This window comes from Dryobates pubescens, chromosome 2, assembly GCF_014839835.1.
Source record: "Dryobates pubescens isolate bDryPub1 chromosome 2, bDryPub1.pri, whole genome shotgun sequence".
Classification (NCBI taxonomy): Eukaryota; Metazoa; Chordata; class Aves; order Piciformes; family Picidae; genus Dryobates; species Dryobates pubescens.
In genome coordinates, this window is record NC_071613.1 from 30,788,065 (window position 1) to 30,807,661 (window position 19,597).

At 41.8% G+C, this 19,597-nt stretch overlaps 1 protein-coding gene across 1 annotated transcript in view; it reads left to right on the plus strand.

The window, feature by feature from the left end:
- Positions 1–19,597, plus strand: part of TTN (titin) — a 242,619-nt gene that overhangs the window by 57,441 nt on the left and 165,581 nt on the right. Inside the window, exons 50-85 of the mRNA XM_054173069.1 lie at positions 356–634; positions 733–1,011; positions 1,132–1,419; positions 1,532–1,810; positions 1,911–2,192; positions 2,299–2,577; positions 2,688–2,966; positions 3,061–3,339; positions 3,459–3,746; positions 3,847–4,125; positions 4,254–4,535; positions 4,661–4,939; positions 5,078–5,356; positions 5,463–5,741; positions 5,863–6,150; positions 6,347–6,625; positions 6,821–7,102; positions 7,679–7,957; positions 8,060–8,341; positions 8,822–9,100; positions 9,220–9,507; positions 9,714–9,992; positions 10,094–10,372; positions 10,478–10,756; positions 10,860–11,147; positions 11,280–11,567; positions 12,694–12,975; positions 13,707–13,985; positions 14,101–14,382; positions 14,528–14,806; positions 14,949–15,236; positions 15,463–15,741; positions 15,837–16,115; positions 16,193–16,471; positions 16,622–16,909; positions 17,032–17,319. Coding sequence (XP_054029044.1) covers positions 356–634; positions 733–1,011; positions 1,132–1,419; positions 1,532–1,810; positions 1,911–2,192; positions 2,299–2,577; positions 2,688–2,966; positions 3,061–3,339; positions 3,459–3,746; positions 3,847–4,125; positions 4,254–4,535; positions 4,661–4,939; positions 5,078–5,356; positions 5,463–5,741; positions 5,863–6,150; positions 6,347–6,625; positions 6,821–7,102; positions 7,679–7,957; positions 8,060–8,341; positions 8,822–9,100; positions 9,220–9,507; positions 9,714–9,992; positions 10,094–10,372; positions 10,478–10,756; positions 10,860–11,147; positions 11,280–11,567; positions 12,694–12,975; positions 13,707–13,985; positions 14,101–14,382; positions 14,528–14,806; positions 14,949–15,236; positions 15,463–15,741; positions 15,837–16,115; positions 16,193–16,471; positions 16,622–16,909; positions 17,032–17,319 — 10,143 coding nt within the window. The remainder of the gene's footprint in view (positions 1–355; positions 635–732; positions 1,012–1,131; positions 1,420–1,531; positions 1,811–1,910; positions 2,193–2,298; positions 2,578–2,687; positions 2,967–3,060; positions 3,340–3,458; positions 3,747–3,846; positions 4,126–4,253; positions 4,536–4,660; positions 4,940–5,077; positions 5,357–5,462; positions 5,742–5,862; positions 6,151–6,346; positions 6,626–6,820; positions 7,103–7,678; positions 7,958–8,059; positions 8,342–8,821; positions 9,101–9,219; positions 9,508–9,713; positions 9,993–10,093; positions 10,373–10,477; positions 10,757–10,859; positions 11,148–11,279; positions 11,568–12,693; positions 12,976–13,706; positions 13,986–14,100; positions 14,383–14,527; positions 14,807–14,948; positions 15,237–15,462; positions 15,742–15,836; positions 16,116–16,192; positions 16,472–16,621; positions 16,910–17,031; positions 17,320–19,597) is intronic.

Sequence of the window (19,597 nt, forward strand, 5' to 3'; positions counted from 1 at the left end):
AAAAAAGAAAACTCCACTTACTGAAGGGATTGGCATGAACCTCTCATTTTGAAAGTGTCTTTTCTTTGCATTTCTGGGTGGCTACAGAAGGTGGGAAGGGAGAGTATCATCTTCTTCATTAAAATTCTGTATGTCTTAACTCTTATCTGGCATCAAACCTGTGAATTTGAAGGACATTGAGCTTAAAGGACTGTGCATTAACTCCCAACTGGGAAATGCAACTCTTCTCCTTGCTTGTTCTTTAGCTGAATTGGGCACACACAGCTTCACAAATCCACATCTTTTAATATGTGGATTTAATGGAATGATGTGATAGCAGATGAGTATTTCTTCTTGTCTCTTTTCTTTGAACTAGAACCACCATCTTTTGTTAAGAAAATTGAAAATGTGACAGCTCTGGCTGGAGATACTGTTACATTACAGACTGTGGTGAAAGGGTCAGAGCCTATTTCTGTGATGTGGATGAAAGGCAAGGACATTATTCAAGATGATAACAAAGTGAGAGTGACATTTGATCATGGTCTAGCAACACTGCAAATTACTGGTGTCCAGCTGAGCTCTGGTGGCAAATACACCTGTGTGGCTGAGAATGATGCAGGAAGTCAGTCCTGCTTTGGTGAACTAGTAGTGAAAGGTCAGTGGAGTAGTGCTGTGATCCCCACACTGTCTCCCACTTGAAAGGAAGAGCAATTTCTTTTTGTCCTTAACACCAGTTGTTTAATTCTGTTGTAGAACCTGCCAAAATAATTGAAAAATCGGAAATGATCCAGGTAACAGCAGGGGAACCAGCCATTTTGGAGTACACTGTCACAGGCACTCCAGAGCTGAAAACTAAATGGTTCAAAGATGGAAGGCTACTACCTGCCAGCAAAAAATATAGGATCAGCTTTAAAAATAACGTTGCCCAGCTGAAGTTTTATGCCACTGAAATGCAGGACAGTGGTGAATACACCTTTGAGATATCCAATGATGTGGGCATCAGCTCTTGTACTACCAGCTTCACTGTGTTAGGTTGGTACTGACCCTTTGCCAAGAGCCCTACTATGCTCTGTGCACAGCAGAGCCAGAAGAACAACTGCGTGCCTTTTTTGCTTATGTGTTCATTTCTTTCATTCTTTTCAATCTCAACAGATCGCACTCTCCCTCCCTTCTTTACTAAACCACTGAAGAATATTGACAGTGTCATTAGCACCTCGTGCCGCCTGGACTGCAAAATTTCAGGCTCTCTTCCAATGACTGTCTCTTGGTTTAAGCAAGACACTGAGATCACTTCAAGTGCCAAGTACACAGTACACTTCACAGAAGGCACTGCATCTTTGGAAATAAAAAAACTAGAGCCAAGTGATGCTGGGGTCTACATTTGCAGAGCCACAAACTCTGCTGGTAGCAAAGACAGCAGTAGTACTTTGTTTATAAAAGGTTTGACAATTTGTTTCACATTTCTCAGCGTTTCACTTTTAATATTATTATTCCCAAAAGTGCAGGCCATGTGTCTTACTCTTGACAATTGTTTCCTTTCAATACAATCTAGAGCCACCCAGCTTCACTGCAGAACCAGAGTCCCAAGATGTACTGCCTGCATCAACTGTACGTTTCAAAGGGACATTTAAAGGCACGACACCGCTGACAGTAAAATGGTTTAAAGGTGATACTGAGCTGGTGACAGGAGGTGCCTGTTATATTATGACAGAAGCATTGGCAAGTTACTTGGAGCTTTACGCAGTCAAGCCAACAGACTCAGGAAAATATACCTGCAAAGTCTCCAACGTAGCTGGTTCAGTTACATGCAGTGCAAACTTATTTGTAAAAGGTTTGCATTCTTACTCTCTTTTAAACTTTCAGCTGCTCTATTGACCAAGTGGCACTCTTTCCTGTATTCTTTGTCCTGAACACTCTTCTTAAATTCACAGAACCTGCTGCCTTCAAGGAGAAGCTGGAACCAACCCAACTAGTAAAGAAAGGTGGATATGCTGAGCTGGCCTGTGAAGTCACCGGTACTCCTGAGATTAAAATCACATGGTTCAAGGATGATAGAGAGCTAAAAGAAAGTAACAAATACAGGATGTCTTTTGCAAAATCTTTGGCAGTACTGCGTGTTACAGAGGTTGAGACAGAAGACAGTGGGGAATACGTTTGTGAGGCCAAAAATGACGCTGGAAAAGATATTTGCAGTAGTGTTGTTACAATCAAAGGTGTGTGAGACTCTCAGACACACAGTTTGTCATTTAAACTCAGTGCAGTTTTACACACTTTGTAAGCATGATTAATACAAATTACCCTCTCTCTTTTGCACTCTAGAGTCACCTTATTTTAGCAAGGAGTTTCAGTCCATGGAAGTCTTGAAGGATTCTGACGTGGTTTTGGAGTGTGAGGTTCTTGGCACACCTCCCTTTGAAGTGTTTTGGTTGAAAGATGATAAACCTGTGCGAAGCAGTAAGAAGCACAGATTAAGCACTGAGAAATCTTTGATTAGCCTCCACATTTTCAGGTTTGATGCCTCTGATGTTGGCGAGTATCAGTGTAGAGTAACAAATGATGTCGGGAGCTGCATCTGCAGTTCAGAGGTCACACTGAAAGGTTAGTTTAAGGTGCAGAGTGCCACTAGCATGCTCTTGTCCCAGTGTGGTTTCCATGCCACACTATCATGCACCAGACATGTACTTACATAGCCACTTTCTTCCTGCCAGAGCCCCCACAGTTCTTGAAGAGGATAGAAAACATTAGTTCCCTTCGAGGTGGCACAGTTGTGTTTCAGGCTGCTATTAAAGGCTCCTTGCCCATCACTGTGTCCTGGCTGAAAGACAATGATGAAGTGATTGAAGACAACAATATCAAAATGACCTTTGTGAACAATATTGCCACTCTTCTGGTGAGGTCTATTGAACTGAAACATGATGGAAAATATTTCTGTCAGGCTAAAAATGAGGCAGGAATTCAGAGGTGTTCTGCTCTGCTGACTGTCAAAGGTTGGTCCAAACTTCAGGGTTCTCAGCAATCTCATACAGTTCTCTGGTGGCTTTTACAGATGCCCTTAACACCCTATCTCCTTGTTTACAACAGAACCTGCTACAATTGTGGACAAGGCTGTGTCAATAGATGTGACTGAAGGAGACCCAGCAACCTTGCAGTGTAAATTTTCGGGAACAAAACCTATTACAGCCAAATGGTTCAAAGATGGAAAGGAACTGACATTAGGCCCAAAATACAAGATCAGCATTACAGATACTGTCTCTGTCCTAAAGGTGCTGCATGCAGAAAAGAAAGATAGTGGGGAATACATTTTTGAGGCTCACAATGATGTTGGGAGCAGCAGCTGTTCTGCCAGCATTAATGTCCTAGGTGTGTATTGGGATTTATTTTATCATTGTTTTCTCACACAAAATCTTTTCTCCTGAGTTGACATCTGCTAAAATGAAACCCAAATTTCATACCTTATCTTTTCACTCTGTCTTGGATAGATCTCATTATACCACCTAAATTCACCAAAAAGCTCAAGAAAATGGACAGCATTAAAGGGTCTTTCGTCCACCTGGAATGCATAGTATCTGGTTCACACCCTATAAGTATCCAATGGTATAAGGATGGTCAAGAAATAACAGCAAGTGAAAAGCACAAGTACTCTTTCCATGATAATACTGCCTTTCTGGAAATCAATAATCTGGAAGGTACAGACAGTGGCTCTTACACCTGTGAAGCAACAAATAAGGCAGGAAGCAACCAATGCAGTGGATTCTTAACAGTCAAAGGTTTGAGCTCCTGCTTTGTCTTGTGGTAGATCTCTCATTTACAATTTGGGAATTCTTGTGTCTCAGAGTAATCCTCTTTCTTTCTTTTTATGTGTTATAGAACCACCATATTTTGTGGAAAAACCCCAGTCCCAAGAGGTTGTGCCCAATGCTAGGGTTCAGTTCAAAGTACTGGTGAAAGGTTCTACTCCTCTGCAGATAAAGTGGTTTAAAGATAGCCAGGAGCTCCTCTCTGGAGCAAATCGATCTGTCTGGAAGGACAACACATCTAGTGTACTGGAGCTTTTCTCAGCTAGGACATCTGACTCTGGAAACTACACTTGTCAGATAAGCAATGATGTGGGGACTGCAACTTGCAAAGCAGCTTTGTTTGTAAAAGGTGTGCAACCCAACGTGCTTCTTTCTGATTTTTCTATCCAGTTTGGGGGGGAGGAGGTAGGAAAACCATGTATTTGCTTAAATCACTGTGAATATTATAAAGCCTCATTTTTTCTGTCCACCTTCTAGAGCCTCCCAGATTTATTCAGATACCAACTTCTGTAGTAGCTTTGCGTGAAGGACAATCCACCACTTTTGAGTGCCAGGTAGTAGGCACACCAGAGATTCACATCACATGGTACCTGGATGGGAATGAAGTGACTGACCATGCTAAATACAGCATGTCCTTCATAGATGGTTTAGCCACTTTGAAAGTCACTCAAGCCACAGTGCTGGACAGTGGGATTTATGTTTGTGAAGCCCGCAATGATGCAGGGAGTGAAAGCTGCAGCATCGAGCTGAAAGTGAAAGGTTGGTTTTGAAAATCTTGGCATCATCCACCTATGCCCCATAAATGGGGTGATGGGGTAGGGGAGAATTCTCCCTTCAAAACCTTACAAGCTTACTATTTACTTTCCCCTCATTCCTATTTGTAGAACCTCCAACATTTGTTCGGGAGCTGAGACCCACTGAGGTAGTGAAGGGTTTGGAGGCCACACTCGAGTGTGAGGTGACTGGTACTCCTCCATTTGAGGTCAAGTGGCTGAAGAACAATAAGGAAATGTTCAGCAGCAAGAAATATGCCATATCCACCAAAGAATCAGTATTTACTCTTAATGTGACTAACTGTGATGTCTCAGATGTTGGTGAATATCAGTGTATTATATCAAATGAAGGCGGGAGCTGCTCTTGCAGCACAAGGCTCAGCTTGAAAGGTCAGTCCTCTAGGAAACGTGCCCCAAACATATCCCTTGGTGAAACTTTAGTGACTAGGATGACTTTATGACCTTTCTTTCCTCTCTTCCCTTTCCATGACTTCTCTTCCAAATAACAAACAAAATCTCACACCACAGAGCCAGCATCCTTTGTCAAGAAGCTGGAGAATGTCACTAGCATTTTGAAGGGTACAGCATTCTTCCAGTGCATTGTAGGAGGTGCTCAACCCTTATCTGTGTCATGGATAAAAGATGAGAAAATATTAGAAGATGATGAGCACCACCATATTACCTTTGAGAACAATGTGGCCACACTGGAAATTACCAATGTTGACCTCAGCCACAGAGGGAGATACACCTGCCAGGCAAAGAATGAGTCTGGCACAGAGAAGTGCTTTGCTTTGCTTTTTGTACAAGGTGTGTATAAAATGTGATTCTTCAGGTTCATTCTAGATCAGTACTTGGAAAGGCAGTTCCCCAACTTCATAGCTAACTGCTATTTTTCATGCACTTTCTACCTCAGAACCTGCACAGATCATAGAAAAGGCTAAATCACTTAAAGTCACTGAAAGAGACCCTGTGACTTTGGAGTGTACTGTGGCTGGGACACCAGAGCTCCGAATAAGGTGGTACAGAGACGGCAAACAGCTCCTGCCCAGTAGATACTACACAATGAGCTTTGAAAACAATGTTGCCAGTTTCAGGATTGACCATGTATCAAAGGAAGATAGCGGTACATACAGTTTTAAGGTTGAAAATGACTTCGGAAGTAGCACCTGTGAAGCTGTTCTGACTGTGCTAGGTTTGTATTGTCATTTGGCAAATTCACCAATCCAGCAGGGAGGGAATGGAAGAATAATAATCTCTGTGTAAGACAGGCAAGAAGGTAACTGTGTGTTTTTGCCATTTTTTATGTTGGGCAGATGAATCAATTCCCCCTGCATTTATCAAAAAACTAACCAAAAAGGATGCCATTCTGGGATCTTCTATCCAAATGGAGTGCAAAGTCTCTGGGTCATTTCCCATTACTGCAAAATGGTTCAAGGATGGAAAAGAGATAACTGACAGTGCAAAATATAGAAGCCTGTGCCATGAGAACACTATATCACTTGAGATTGCTAATCTAGAGCTGGTAGACAGTGCAAATTACACATGCAGCGTCTCTAATGTTGCTGGGAATGATTCTTGCAGTGCCGTCCTGACTGTGAAAGGTTTGAAACTCTTTTACTACTTCTTCTTATCTGTGACAGATGCTGGGAAAATGTGTTAAATCTTATGCTAACATAACACTCTTATACTTCTTAATATTAATTCTAAAATCTTGGTCTCCATGCTTATCTCTCTAATTTTCTTCATTCTTCCATATTTCTGATGTAATGGAATATTTCTTTTTCTTAAAAACTGCAGAGCCACCAAGCTTCTTACTAAAACCTGAAAGCCAGCAAGCTATCCCAGATTCCACAGTGGAGTTTAAGGCCACACTAAAAGGAACTCCACCATTTACAGTAAAGTGGTTCAAAGAAGATTTAGAACTTATATCTGGTCCAACTTGTTTCATTGGCACTGAAGGGTCATCTGGGTTCTTAACCCTCTATTCAGTGGATACTTCTAGGAGTGGACACTACACTTGCCATGTTTCAAATGATGTTGGCAGTGACTCTTGCACTACAACATTAATGGTAACAGGTGTGCACTTTCTTGTTTTGTTGCAATCTTTTAATCTTTTCCTTTTTCTTCTTTTCTGCCAAGCCCACCTCAGTGATCTTTGACACACTACCAAGTGAATTCCCTACCCTCTCTTTACAACCCACAGTTGTTTGGCTCTTTTCTCTTTTTGATATAAATTCAGACATTGCTGACCTCACTTTTCTGATTTTTTAGAACCACCCAAGTTTACTAAGAAGCTAGAGGTGTCAAAAGTAGTCAAGCAAGGTGACTCAGCCCGGCTTGATTGCAAAGTAAGTGGATCTCCAGAGATGAAAATAGTGTGGTTCAGAAATGACCATGAAATCGTTGCCAGTGAAAAATTCCGGACATCGTTCATTGACTCTGTGGCCGTGCTTGAAATGAATCATCTCAGTACTGAGGAGAGTGGTGACTACATCTGTGAAGCTCACAACCCTGCCGGCAAGGCCAGCTGTAGCACCAAAGTCACAGTGAAAGGTTAGCTGACCTCTTGTTCTCTGACTACATCGTACTTTTCCTTGGTAGTTTTTCTTGAAAATCCACAGGAGTATGAAATCAATTTCTTAGTTCAGGGCTGCCATTTTCTTCATGTCATGCTTGTTTTTTGATGCCCCCCTCCCCTCTCTCCTCCAGCAAATGAACCAGAAAGATGATGTTATTAATCTAGATGAGTCCTAAGCTAGGTATTCCCCGGTTCTGTGAGTGACAACAGTTCTATCAAAGAGCTGAAATATTAAGAAAAATAGTAGACCCAGGCTGACCAATGTCAATTTTACACCCCGTATTCAAGACAACCACCAGCTAAATGAGACCTGCACTCTCTGCTATGGGTCACCCCTCTGTTTACTTTTTGTACAGAGAAGCTAAGAGCTGCAAATGCTTACCTACCTGCAAGATCATTTCATTATGTGCCCAGAAAATGAGGAAAGTCCTTGCCCATTCAGTTGATTTTCTTAGGCGTTTCATTGTGTAGAAATTGGTATCAGTAAACTCTTTGTTGATCAAATAGCTCCAGACTTCTTTCTAAAAAATGTTCCTTTCTTCCCTTGTTAGAACCTCCTGTCTTTAGCAGGAAGCCCTCTCCAGTAGACATAATCAAAGGAACTGAGGTTAGCCTGGAATGTGAGATTTCAGGAACACCACCATTTGATGTTACCTGGTACAAAGACAGGAGACAAATCCGCAGTAGTAAGAAGTATAAGGTTACAGCCAAAAACTACCATACAAGTATACGCATTCTTAATGTTGAAGCTGCAGATGTTGGTGAATATCAGTGCAAAGCACAGAACGACGTAGGAAGCGACACTTGTTTTTGCACTGTGAAGCTGAAAGGTAAAGTATTGGCACATGAGCCTTCTGGAGTGCTCCCAGTGGCACTGCATTGCTTTACATAGTCATTGTGAGTATTTACTATAACTGCAATTTCTTCTTCAGAACCACCAAAATTCTTGACTAAAATAAATAGCATGACTGTTGTGGTTGGTGAACCAGTAGAGTTCCAAGCAAGAGTGGAGGGCTCCCAGCCAATTTCTGTGCAGTGGCTTAAAGACAAAGAGGAAATTATTAGAGAAAGTGAAAACACGAAGATCACATTTATGGAAAATATTGCAACTTTACAACTGGCATGCACAGAGACAAACAATGCTGGAAAATACATCTGTCAGATCAGAAATGATGCTGGGAGTCGTGAATGCATGGCTACCTTAACCATTCTAGGTTGGTACAAAGCATACTTTCACAAAATATTTTTTTTTTAATTAAGAACGTGGCTGTTTAGTGCCAGCTCTATATTTTGCTTATACCCTTGAGATCAAGACAATCAAAAGAGAGACTCATTGTGTCCCAAACAAGCAGAAGTCAGGTTCGTTATTTCCAGGTGTGCAGGAATAGAGGTGAATGGAACCATAAGCCTCTACAATGTGATGGGATCCTATTGACTGGATTTCTTGTTCCTACCTGCTTGGAGAGTGACAGGGAGTCACATTTCTCTCTTTGGAGTTTAAAACTGGTTTTATCTCATTTTGGAAAGCATCTGAAATCTCCAGTTTAGGGTAGAATACAGGGTGGGAAGATATACACCTGATAAAATTCTTTACTATCAGACATGTAAGCTCCAACTTCTAGTGCTATAATACTTATAGCTAATACTAATAAAATTCTGTTTTCATCATACACATTATCCATCTCTCTTTCCAGAGCCTGCAGTCATTGTAGAGAAAGCAGAGCCAATGAGAGTTACTATAGGAGACACATGTACTTTGGAGTGCAAAGTGGCAGGCACACCAGAGCTCTCCACTGGGTGGTTCAAGGATGGCAAAGAACTGACCAGCAGCCAAAAGTACAGAATTACTTTTCTCAATAAAGTATCCACACTTAAAATTATGGCTGCAGAAAAGGAAGATGGTGGACTGTACACTTTTGCAGTGCAGAACGACGTGGGGAAAAGCAGTTGCACAGCATCAGTTGATGTTTTAGGTTGGTTGGGTATCTTGTCATCTATCTTTTGCAAAAACTTCATCATATTCTCTTTATTTTCTTCTATTCCTTCTCTTCTTTTCTCTCTAACCATGGATTTGTTATGTTTTCTTATGCAGATCGAATAATTCCTCCTTCTTTCACAAGAAAACTAAAGGAAACCCCTTGTGTCCTGGGTTCCTCAGCAGTGCTGGAATGCAAAGTGTCGGGTTCACCTCCTATTTCTGTTGCCTGGTTCCAAAATGGACTTAAGTTAGTTAGCGGGGAAAAACATCAAATCTCCTTTTCAGATAACCTATGTATTTTAGAAGTCAATTCACTGAGTCACTCAGATACTGGAACTTACACCTGCAAAGCTACCAATGTAGCTGGTTCAGATGAATGTAGCGCTGTGTTGACCGTACAAGGTCAGTATATGATGGTCAGGAACCTCTCTGAGTTATTCTTTTCACCTTCTTTCTTGACATTGCCTATAGTCTTTTACAAGTATACTCAGGGAATATTATTGATTGCAAAATAAAGATTTTGTTCTTTATCTTCAGTAGGTGTGTGAAAATGCCAGTGTTATGTTGTAGCAACTTGTCTTATCTCTCTCTTTCTTCTGTGCGTTTAGAACCACCTTCTTTTGAGAGAACACCAGAGTCTCTGGATGTCTTGCCAGGCACAAGTATCACTTTTACATGTGTTATTAGAGGAACCCCTCCTTTTAAGGTGAACTGGTTTAGAGGGGCCAGTGAGCTTGTGCCAGGGGACAAATGCAATATCTTCTTGGAGGACTACACTGCAGAGCTTGAGTTATTTGATGTGACTCCTCTCCAGAGTGGCGAGTACACTTGTCTAGTCACTAATGATGCTGGCAGGGCAAACTGTACAACACACCTTACTGTAAAAGGTTTGTAAACATTGTGTCTCTCTACCGATGATAAAATTTTGTTTCCTTCCCTACGTTTGTCCTGTTGTGCTCAATGTTTGTGACTTCTTACCCTTCATTAGAGCCAGCTGTCTTTGTGAAAAAACTGAGCGATCAGTGTGTGGAGCCTGGTAAGACTATCATCCTGGAGGGCACTTACACAGGTAGCCTGCCCATCTCTGTGACATGGAAGAAGAATGGCCGCACCATCACTCAGTCTCAGAAGTGTAGCATCACCACTACAGAGAAATCCTGCATACTGGAAATACTTGACAGCACCAAAGAAGATGCAGGAGAATATACTTGCCATGTTGAAAATGAGGCAGGAAGAGACATTTGTGAGGCTGTGGTCTCTACCCTAGGTGTGTGCACCCTTTGCTGCATTTTCTTGCCTGTTCTTTCAAGTGTATGCTTTCCAAGACCTGGCACTATAATGAGTGTATCTAATTGCTTCTCATTTTTTTTAGAACCTCCCTATTTTGTTACACACTTGGAATCTCTTGAGGTGTCAGTTGGAGATTATACAACATTACAATGCCACATTGCTGGAACACCAGAAATCACTGTATCTTGGTATAAAGGTGATACAAAACTCAGGTCTACTCCAGAGTACAAAGTGTTCTTTAAAGACAACGTTGCTACTCTTATTTTCAACAAAGTGGTTATTAATGACAGTGGAGAATATATCTGCAAGGCAGAAAACAGTGTAGGAACTGCATCTACAAAGGCTCTCTTAACTGTTCAAGGTGATGATTTTATATTAGTTTGCTACAAATTATTTTTCTCTTGCAAAAGTATATAAAAAAAGTCCTTCCTAGGGCATATTTATCCTTATTTTCTTTCTTCTAGAGCGCAAACGACCTCCCTCCTTTGCAAGAAAACTAAAGGACATCGAGCACCCTGTTGGTTTACCCCTTAAATTTATGTGTCGACTCAATGGCTCAGAACCTATTACTGTGACTTGGCATAAAGACGGTGTGCTGCTAAGGGATGACCACAATGTGCACACATCCTTTGTAGATAATGTTGCAGTGCTGCAACTGGTGCGAACTGAGATGAATCACACTGGGCAGTACTCCTGCACAGCCACCAATGCTGTGGGCACTGCCACCTCAAGCGCCAGGCTTACAGTAGCAGGTGTGTTGCCTTACAGAACTTCAGCCTGGATCACAGGTTTCTTGATTCCATTCTATGCACGTGATGGTATCTCTGTGTTGAATTGACTGTTTCATGAGATGCAAGTATCACACAGTTTTCTTATGTTTCTAGAACCCAAGCAAGCGCCTGTCTTTGACACCAAACCAGAATCTATTGATGTGCCTTTTGGAGAAAGCGCTGACTTTGAATGCCATGTTAGTGGAGCCCAGCCAATTCACATTACTTGGTCCAAAGATGGTCGGGAGATCCGAACTGGAGGAAATTTCAATATTACCTTCATAGACAATACAGCACACCTTCGAGTGCTCAGAGTGGGTAAAGGAGACTCTGGCCAATATACTTGCCAAGCTAGTAATGAAGCTGGGAAAGACTTTTGCTCAGCTCAACTCAGTGTCAAAGGTATTATGATTAAGTCACTTTTGTTTCTGTGTTTTCTTTTTCTTGGGTAAGGAGATCTCTTTGTTTCTGAGTCTCATCTCTCACCCTTTCCAGTTTGGAAATACACAGAATATACTTTTCAGAAAGCAAACATATACCATGTGGTGACTTCTATTATACTGCATGGCAGTAGAAGCCTTTTCTGTCTACAAAATCTCCAAAGGGAAAGGTCTCCTTGTGAAGCTGTTTGTATGGATTTTTGCTTGAGCATTAGTGTTTAAACTACAGTCAGGTTGGTATTTAGACATAGCAATTACTATGGGGAAAACAGTGATACAGTCACTACAACAAAATTGCATTTTTAAGGTAACATTGGTGGCTCTTTCAAATTTGCTAAAGGTTTCAACTGGAGTCCTGAATTGCTGGTTTAATCTAGAATGAATCATGTAAGTAAGCTGGTGAGGGACTTTTTTAGGATATCAGGTAGTGATAGGACTAGGGGAAATGGAAAAAAAAAATAGAAATGCATAGATTCAGATGGCATGTTAGGAATAAATTCTTCCCCATGAGGGTGGTGAGACACTGGAACAAGTTACCCATCCCTGGAGGCTTTTAAGGCCAAGCTGGATGTCGTTCTGAGCAACCTGATGTAGTGTGAGGTGTCCCTGCCTATGGCAGGGGAGTTGGAACTAGATGATCCTTGAGGTCCCTTCCAACCCTAATCTATAATTCATGCAAAAATACACTTTAAAGGTCTGTAAGCAAGTGAAGCTATCCCTACCGTGTTTCTGCTGCTCCTGAGGGTGAAGGGTTTGTCAAATCTTTCATGCTTGCCTCGGTATATTTTCACCTCTCAAAGTTAACAGCAAAATTTCCCTTGGATTGAGCAGTTGTCTTTTTTACAACTCCAGCTGTCTGACACAGCAGGCTCTGGAGCTGACAGAATATTGTTCTAGTTGTCTTTGCCTTGTTTTCTCCATCTTGCGCCTTTCCTTGAGAGGAAACTGAGGATACAATCAGCTGTTGTAGCATGCATATTTTGTTGTGTCCCAGTGCTTTTGTGCTCCATAACTCTTGCTCAGCAATGTAGATTTCACACAGCAAACAGGTATGTGGTCACTCTCTACACACTTACTCTGTTCTGCAGAACCTCCCAAGTTCACCAAGAAGCCTGAAGCTTTGAGGTTCGTGAAGCAGGGCGACACAATTCAACTTGAATGTAAAATCAGCGGCACACCAGAGATCAGAACCATGTGGTACAAAAATGACCAGGCACTCCAGGCGAGCGAGAGGCTCCATATGTCCTTTGTAGACTCCGTGGCAATGTTAACCATCATCGGTGCCAACACTGAAGATGCTGGTGATTACATATGTGAAGCTCATAACTCTGCCGGCACAGCCAGCTGCAGCACTTCAATCACAGTCAAAGGTCAGCAGCAGATCTCCATACACCACCAGAATCCCTGGATTCTGGGCTCACTCCCATCTGCACAGACAGTTGGTGGCTGCTGGGGACATATCTCTCCATCTGCTTTCACATTCAAATGCTGCTGTAGTTGGGCATCAGGCGGGCAGGAAATAGCAGTAGATGTTCAGCACTGTGTGACAATTCCCTCGTCTCCACATTTTAGTCAGTTACAAGCTGAATAAGTCAAGTTTGTCAGATCACAAGGGAAGCATGGACTAGATGGAGGAGCTGGGAAGACTGTGGCCATCCCTCTGCCTCCTTTTTATACACAGTTATTCCAGCAGGAATTAAATTTGTTATTGTCGCAGGAATGAAATTTAAGACGGAAGAGGAGGCTGTGTGGCTGAGCCTCATTGATGGCAGCTGTCATGACTGGTAAAAGGCAGTGAAAGCTGGAATGTATTTCTGGAGAGGGGGAAGAGAAGCTTTTGGAAAGGAGCACTGAGCATTCACTCCAAAGATGCAGAATTGTCATAGTTTTTTGCCCTTTGGACTTGGAGTGATGGAATTACTTGCTGGGAGATACCGGAGGTTTAGCATTTTTAAAAGTGAGGCTACATATCTGGAAGCTAAATATGGGTTAACAAAAATAAGTGTAGGCCCCTTCCTGAATATGTTGCCAGCTGCTACTATTCAAAAACATACCCAAGGAAATAGGCTCACACGGTATGATGTGATTCTTTTTTTTATAGAACCACCTGTTTTTAGCATGGTGCCAAGCCCTGTGGACACACTTAAAGGCTCAGATGTTATTCTCCAGTGTGAGATAGCAGGGACTCCACCTTTTGAGGTGGCTTGGTTCAAGGATCGGAGGCAGGTCAGGAGCAGCAAGAAGTTCAAAGTGACAGCAAAACACTCCGTTGCCAGTCTTCATATTCTCTGTCTGGAATCTCAAGATACTGGAGAATATCAATGCAAAGCTATGAATGAGGTGGGAAGCGACACTTGCACCTGCACAGTGAAATTCAAAGGTTTGTATGGAGGATCAACAGCAACACTGTCCTCTTCTCTTTATCTTATGTCTGTCCCTCTTCCAAGCAAGCAAGCATGATTAACCCCCCTCTGCATCCTTGTTTTTGCCATCAGAACCCCCACGCTTCACCAAGAAGCTGAGTGACACTGCAATATTCATTGGGGAGCAAACAGCCTTGCAGGCAGTGGTAGAAGGATCACCACCAATTTCTGTTGTCTGGCTCAAGGACAAGGGTGAAGTTATTAGAGAGAGTGAAAATGTTCAGATGTGGTTCATGGACAACATTGCAACTCTTGAGATTGCCAGTGCAGAGGGAGCTGATGTTGGGAAGTACATCTGCCAGGTCAAAAATGATGCTGGCATGCGGGAGTGCTCTGCCTTTTTACAAGTCCTAGGTGTGTATAGCCTGCTACACAGGCACTTTGTCTTACATCTTGTACAATTGCCTCTACCAGCTTTTGTTTTCTGCTTTTATCCTGTGCTCACTGGTTTGCGGGTAGACTTCCTGGTGACACACTGACTCCTCCCTTACTATTTCAGAACCAGCAGTCATCTTAGAGAAGACTGAGCCAATCACAGTAATGGCTGGCAATCCTTTTACCTTGGAGTGCAAAGTAGGAGGAACACCTCAACTTATCACCAAGTGGTACAAAGACGGCAGAGAACTAAGGAGTGACCGCAAATACCAAATTACCTTTTTCAACAATGTATCTACTTTGAAAGTCTTTTCTGCAGACAGGGGAGACAGTGGCTTATATACTTTTGAGGTGCACAATGAGGTGGGAGACAGCAGCTGCATTTCTTCAGTTGATGTCACAGGTCAGCTCTAGGTCTTTGTTTTGCATGATTGTCAATAAAGGAAGGGTTTGGGTATTTGAAAAAAAAAAAAAAAAATTAAAAATTTCCCCCTGAAAAGCACTCAGCCATTTCCCCCCCCGTTCTTCTGCCTTGTCCTACATAGATCGCCTTGTTCCTCCTTCCTTCTCAAGAAAACTAAAGGAAACAAAGGGGGTACTGGGATCCTCAGTGTTTCTGGAGTGCAAAGTGTCTGGCACACCCCCCATCTCTGTGGCCTGGTTTCAGGATGGGAATGAGATTGTTAGTGGAGAAAAATATGAAATCTCATTTTTGGATAATGTTTGTGCTTTGAAGCTGAATGCCCTGGATGTCACAGATACAGGGCCGTACACCTGTGTGGCAAGCAATGTAGCTGGATCTGATGAATGCAGTGCCTTCTTGACTGTACAAGGTCAGTAGAAGGATACTGCAGCCCCTTCAACAAAATTCTCCTACTTTCTTCTCTCTTCTCTTCCTGTCCTCTGGTTTTCTGTTTTTTCCTTTTCATGTTGGTTTTATTTTTTCTCAACCTTTCTCTTTCCTTTTTTTTTGTCTCAAACTTGCTCTAGTTTTCCTGGCTCACAGAGACTGCTCTATTAACATCTTTCTTCCTCTTTACTTCTTTGCATGATCTTTAGAACCACCTTCTTTTGTGAAGACACCTGATCCCCAGGAAGTTTTGCCTGGATCAAGTGTGACATTCACCAGCTACCTCAAGGGCACTACTCCCTTCAAAGTGACCTGGTTCCGAGGCATCAGGGAGCTGATGCCGGACAGCAACTGTTCCATCTCTCTGGATGACTCTGTGTCACAGCTGCAGCTGTACAATGTGGAGCCAGACCAAAGTGGTGACTATGCCTGTGTGGTCACAAATGATGCTGGCAGTGCCTCATGTACAACTCAGCTCTTTGTGAAAGGTGTGTTTGTGTGTGTATGTGTACAAGGCATTTCCTTTCTGCCTGTAGCACTGCCACATCTGTCCCTCTCACTACTGATCTGTGCCTCCCCACAGAGCCTGCAGTCTTTGTGAAGAAACTAAGTGATTTCAGTGTGGAGCAGGGGAAGTCCATTGTGCTGGAAAGCAGCTACACAGGCACCCCTCCCATCTCTGTCACCTGGAAAAGAAATGGCATGCCCATTGCTCAGTCTCCACGCTGTAGTGTAACAGCTACTGAAAAATCTGGAATTCTTGAAATCTTTAATAGCACCAAGAGTGATGAAGGAGAATACACCTGTGAGGTGGCAAATGAGGCAGGTGGTGATGTTTGCCACAGCCTTGTATCCATCTTAGGTAAGCATCACGCCTGGACCTTCTAAGGCACCCCAGTGATGCTCTGCATCTGCTCACCATGCTCTCTCCTTCTCTAGAACCACCCTATTTTGTCACACATCTGGACCGTGTAGAAGTGAAGATTGGCGAGCCCTTGATCTTAAAATGCCAGATTGGAGGTGCACCAGAAATCAAGGTGTCCTGGTACAAGGATGACACCAAGCTCAGATCAACACAGGCTTACAAGATGCACTTCAAGAATAACGTAGCAACATTGGCATTCTCCACTGTGGAGGATACTGATATTGGAGAGTACATCTGCAAAGCAGAAAACAGTGTTGGCTCTGCCACCACCACAGCTTTGCTTGTTGTTAAAGGTGATGGGCCAAGTGCCACTCTTTTCTTGGGTAGTCTGTAGGAACTCTTTGTTGCCTACGGAAAGGGGTTCTTTTTAATTTCAGAGTTAGTTAATTCTAGACTGACAGGATGGCTTCCTACTTATAGTGGTGATTATTATTGTTTTGCAGAACTCCAACTTGCCCCTACATTCACCAGAAAACTGAAAGATATTCAGGAGGTGGTTGGTGCCCCAGTGACATTTGATTGCCGTATAAATGGCTCAGAGCCTATCCAAGTGTCTTGGTACAAGGATGGGGGTCTCTTAAGCGACAGTGATAACATGCAATCAACCTTCTTAAACAATGTTGCGACTCTCCAGATCTTGCAAACTAGTATGGATTACTGTGGCCAATATACTTGCTCAGCCCAAAACGCTCTGGGAACAGCATCTTCCAGTGCCAAACTCCTCCTCACAGGTTTGTAGTTGTAACATCTTTTTGACATCTTTGCTCTTTTATTTTTTTCCACTCTACCCATTGTATGGTCACCAGGGATTATGGGCATGGTGGTGAACTCTGCTATACATTCCTCTTTTCAGAACATCTACAACCTCCCTTCTTTGACATCAAACCAGTGTCTATCGATGTGGCACAAGGGGAAAGTGCAACTTTTAAGTGCCACTTGACAGGCTCTGCTCCCATGAGGATTACTTGGACCAGAGACAACAGAGAGATTCGCCCAGGTGGCAATTACAAGATGACACTGGTGGAAAATACAGCCAAGTTGACGGTCCTGAAAGTTGGCAAAGGGGATGCTGGTCTCTACACATGTACTGCTAGCAACAGTGTTGGAAAGGACGCATGCACAGCTCAGCTGGCAGTACAAGGTATTGCTGTGAGCTTTAGTGTTCATGAGGCTTTTCTTTGCAAGACAGACACCTGGAAAACAAAGTCCTGAATGCGGATGTGTGTGAAACTAACAACCTTTAGTGGAGGCTATACTGAGATGTCTTATTTCATTTAAATATTATTGTATTACTTAAAAACTTCATCTTCCTTCTATTCTGGTGTAGTACATGAGCCTTATCAAAGGGATTCTTTCATTGAAATGTGAACTTGGCCTTAGTACCCCATTGCACCTGTACGAATGGCCATGCTGGTCAGCAAAATCTGCCCTTAAAGTTTTTCTTCAGCAGTGACATTCATTAAATTACCTAGACGAGGGAAAGATAGCTGAGAGAAACTCAGTTTACTTAAACTTATTTTTACTGGTTGTGCAGCTCCTGCAAACAGTGTTACTCCACATAGTGTGTGCATCTTACACATTTCAGTGATCTAAATTTATGAGAGCATCAAATGGTCCTTGCTAGAAGTGACACTTAGATAGTAGTGTCATTTCCTCAGTGTAGGTGGGAACATTGGATTTATTTATAGCTGACTTTACAAAAGAATGAGTTTAAAATATGGTACATAAACTTGGTATGAATTTGAAGGGGGAGAAACAAAAATATTTAATGAGTAAATATTGAGACTTTTACTCTTTAAGACAATTAACACAAGAAGCTGAACTACCACTAGCAAGACTTTTGTAATAATTGCTTGTGAAAGTATCTCTATCTATATCTATCTATCAACACACTATATTCTATCGATAAGGATTTTTCTTGGTGAAAGTGGGAAGAGTGTGGCAGACTGAATTATTTGTGGATTCAGTAGCAAGCAGGGATGCTGTTATTATATTGCTTGACTTACAAAAAGTGGTGAAAGTTTGTAGCAAGAAACCTAAACTTTTACAAAGATTTTAAAGGTTGTTTCCACCAGAATCACACATCTCTTTTTTATTAAAGATTAGCAATGTTATAGGTTTACTTGTCTGAAATTACTGTTCATAAAATCATCCCAGCTTACATTTAAACTCTTTATTCATAGAACCTTGTTTTAGTTATTCCACACCCCCCCTCCCCTCCCCCCCCCCCCCCCCAGGATTATCAGTTTCTTTTTTGATCATGAACTTACACTGGCACTAACTTTAATCCTTTAGAATTTGTACAGTTTCCCCAGGGCTGTAAAATTAATAATGTTCACTGTCAACCAGATTCTATAGAACTTGGAAGGGCAACACCTTGTGTGAATTGTTTTGCATGTATTTAACTTGAGCAGATGTTATCTCACTTCTATAACACAGAGCCTTCTGTTTGTAGAATTAAGATCTCTTGTTCAATTGACCTTGAAGTATTTTATTAACCCTTGCACTTCAACATGTGATGTTACCAGTCTTTAGTTTTATCAGTTGCTTTAGGTTCTAGAAGCTGCTTTACATTCTAAGTGTATACATAACTCATATATCCTCATTTTTGGAAAGGAATGGAATTAGAGTGCGACTACTCAGAGACTGTTAGTATGCAGATAGGTGATCAAATATTTATCAAAGTGAAATCTGATAGTAAATTACTAAGGTTCCCAGAGTCCCTGTGTTAAAAAGCCAACATTTTTATTTTTAGAATCTCAAAGGAAGTTTTCTTATGAACAACACAGGATGTTCTGCAAATGTCCCACAGGTTGAAGTAGCCTACAATAAAATAGATATTCTTCCTACGCTTTACAGACAGATGCACAAAAAGGCATCCTGTTCTGCAGAGGCATTACCACCTCTTTGATATATAAACATTCAGTCTTGTGATTCTGAATCATCCATATGATACATTTGATGGAAAGCATCAAACTTCCACTCCTTTCTCTCTTTACAGATCAAAACATAACCATTCAGTTTACTTTTCAGTCACAGGACCTTTAAGATCAATTTATGTAACACCAGTCATCTTATAGCTCTTCCCAGCATGATTATTTTGAACCTCTTTCATTTGCTACTTAAGCTTCTTCACTTTCATTCTTGATATGCACCTTCTCTCTCTCTCTCTCTTATTGCATTCTTTTTGTTTGTTTGTTTGTTTGTTTGTGTTGGATTGGGTTTTGGGGAGGGGTTGGTTAGGTCTTTGCGATAAATGTATGAAGGGGTATAATGCAGTTGACTGCATCAACTGTTAATGACATTATTAAGATATAAAGTAGTTGCTATGATGCTCAGTATCAATGCTCTTAATAATATTTCTTGTCTGAATTGTTTGATTCCCACATTTTACATTAGGCATTTTGATTACTAATGTA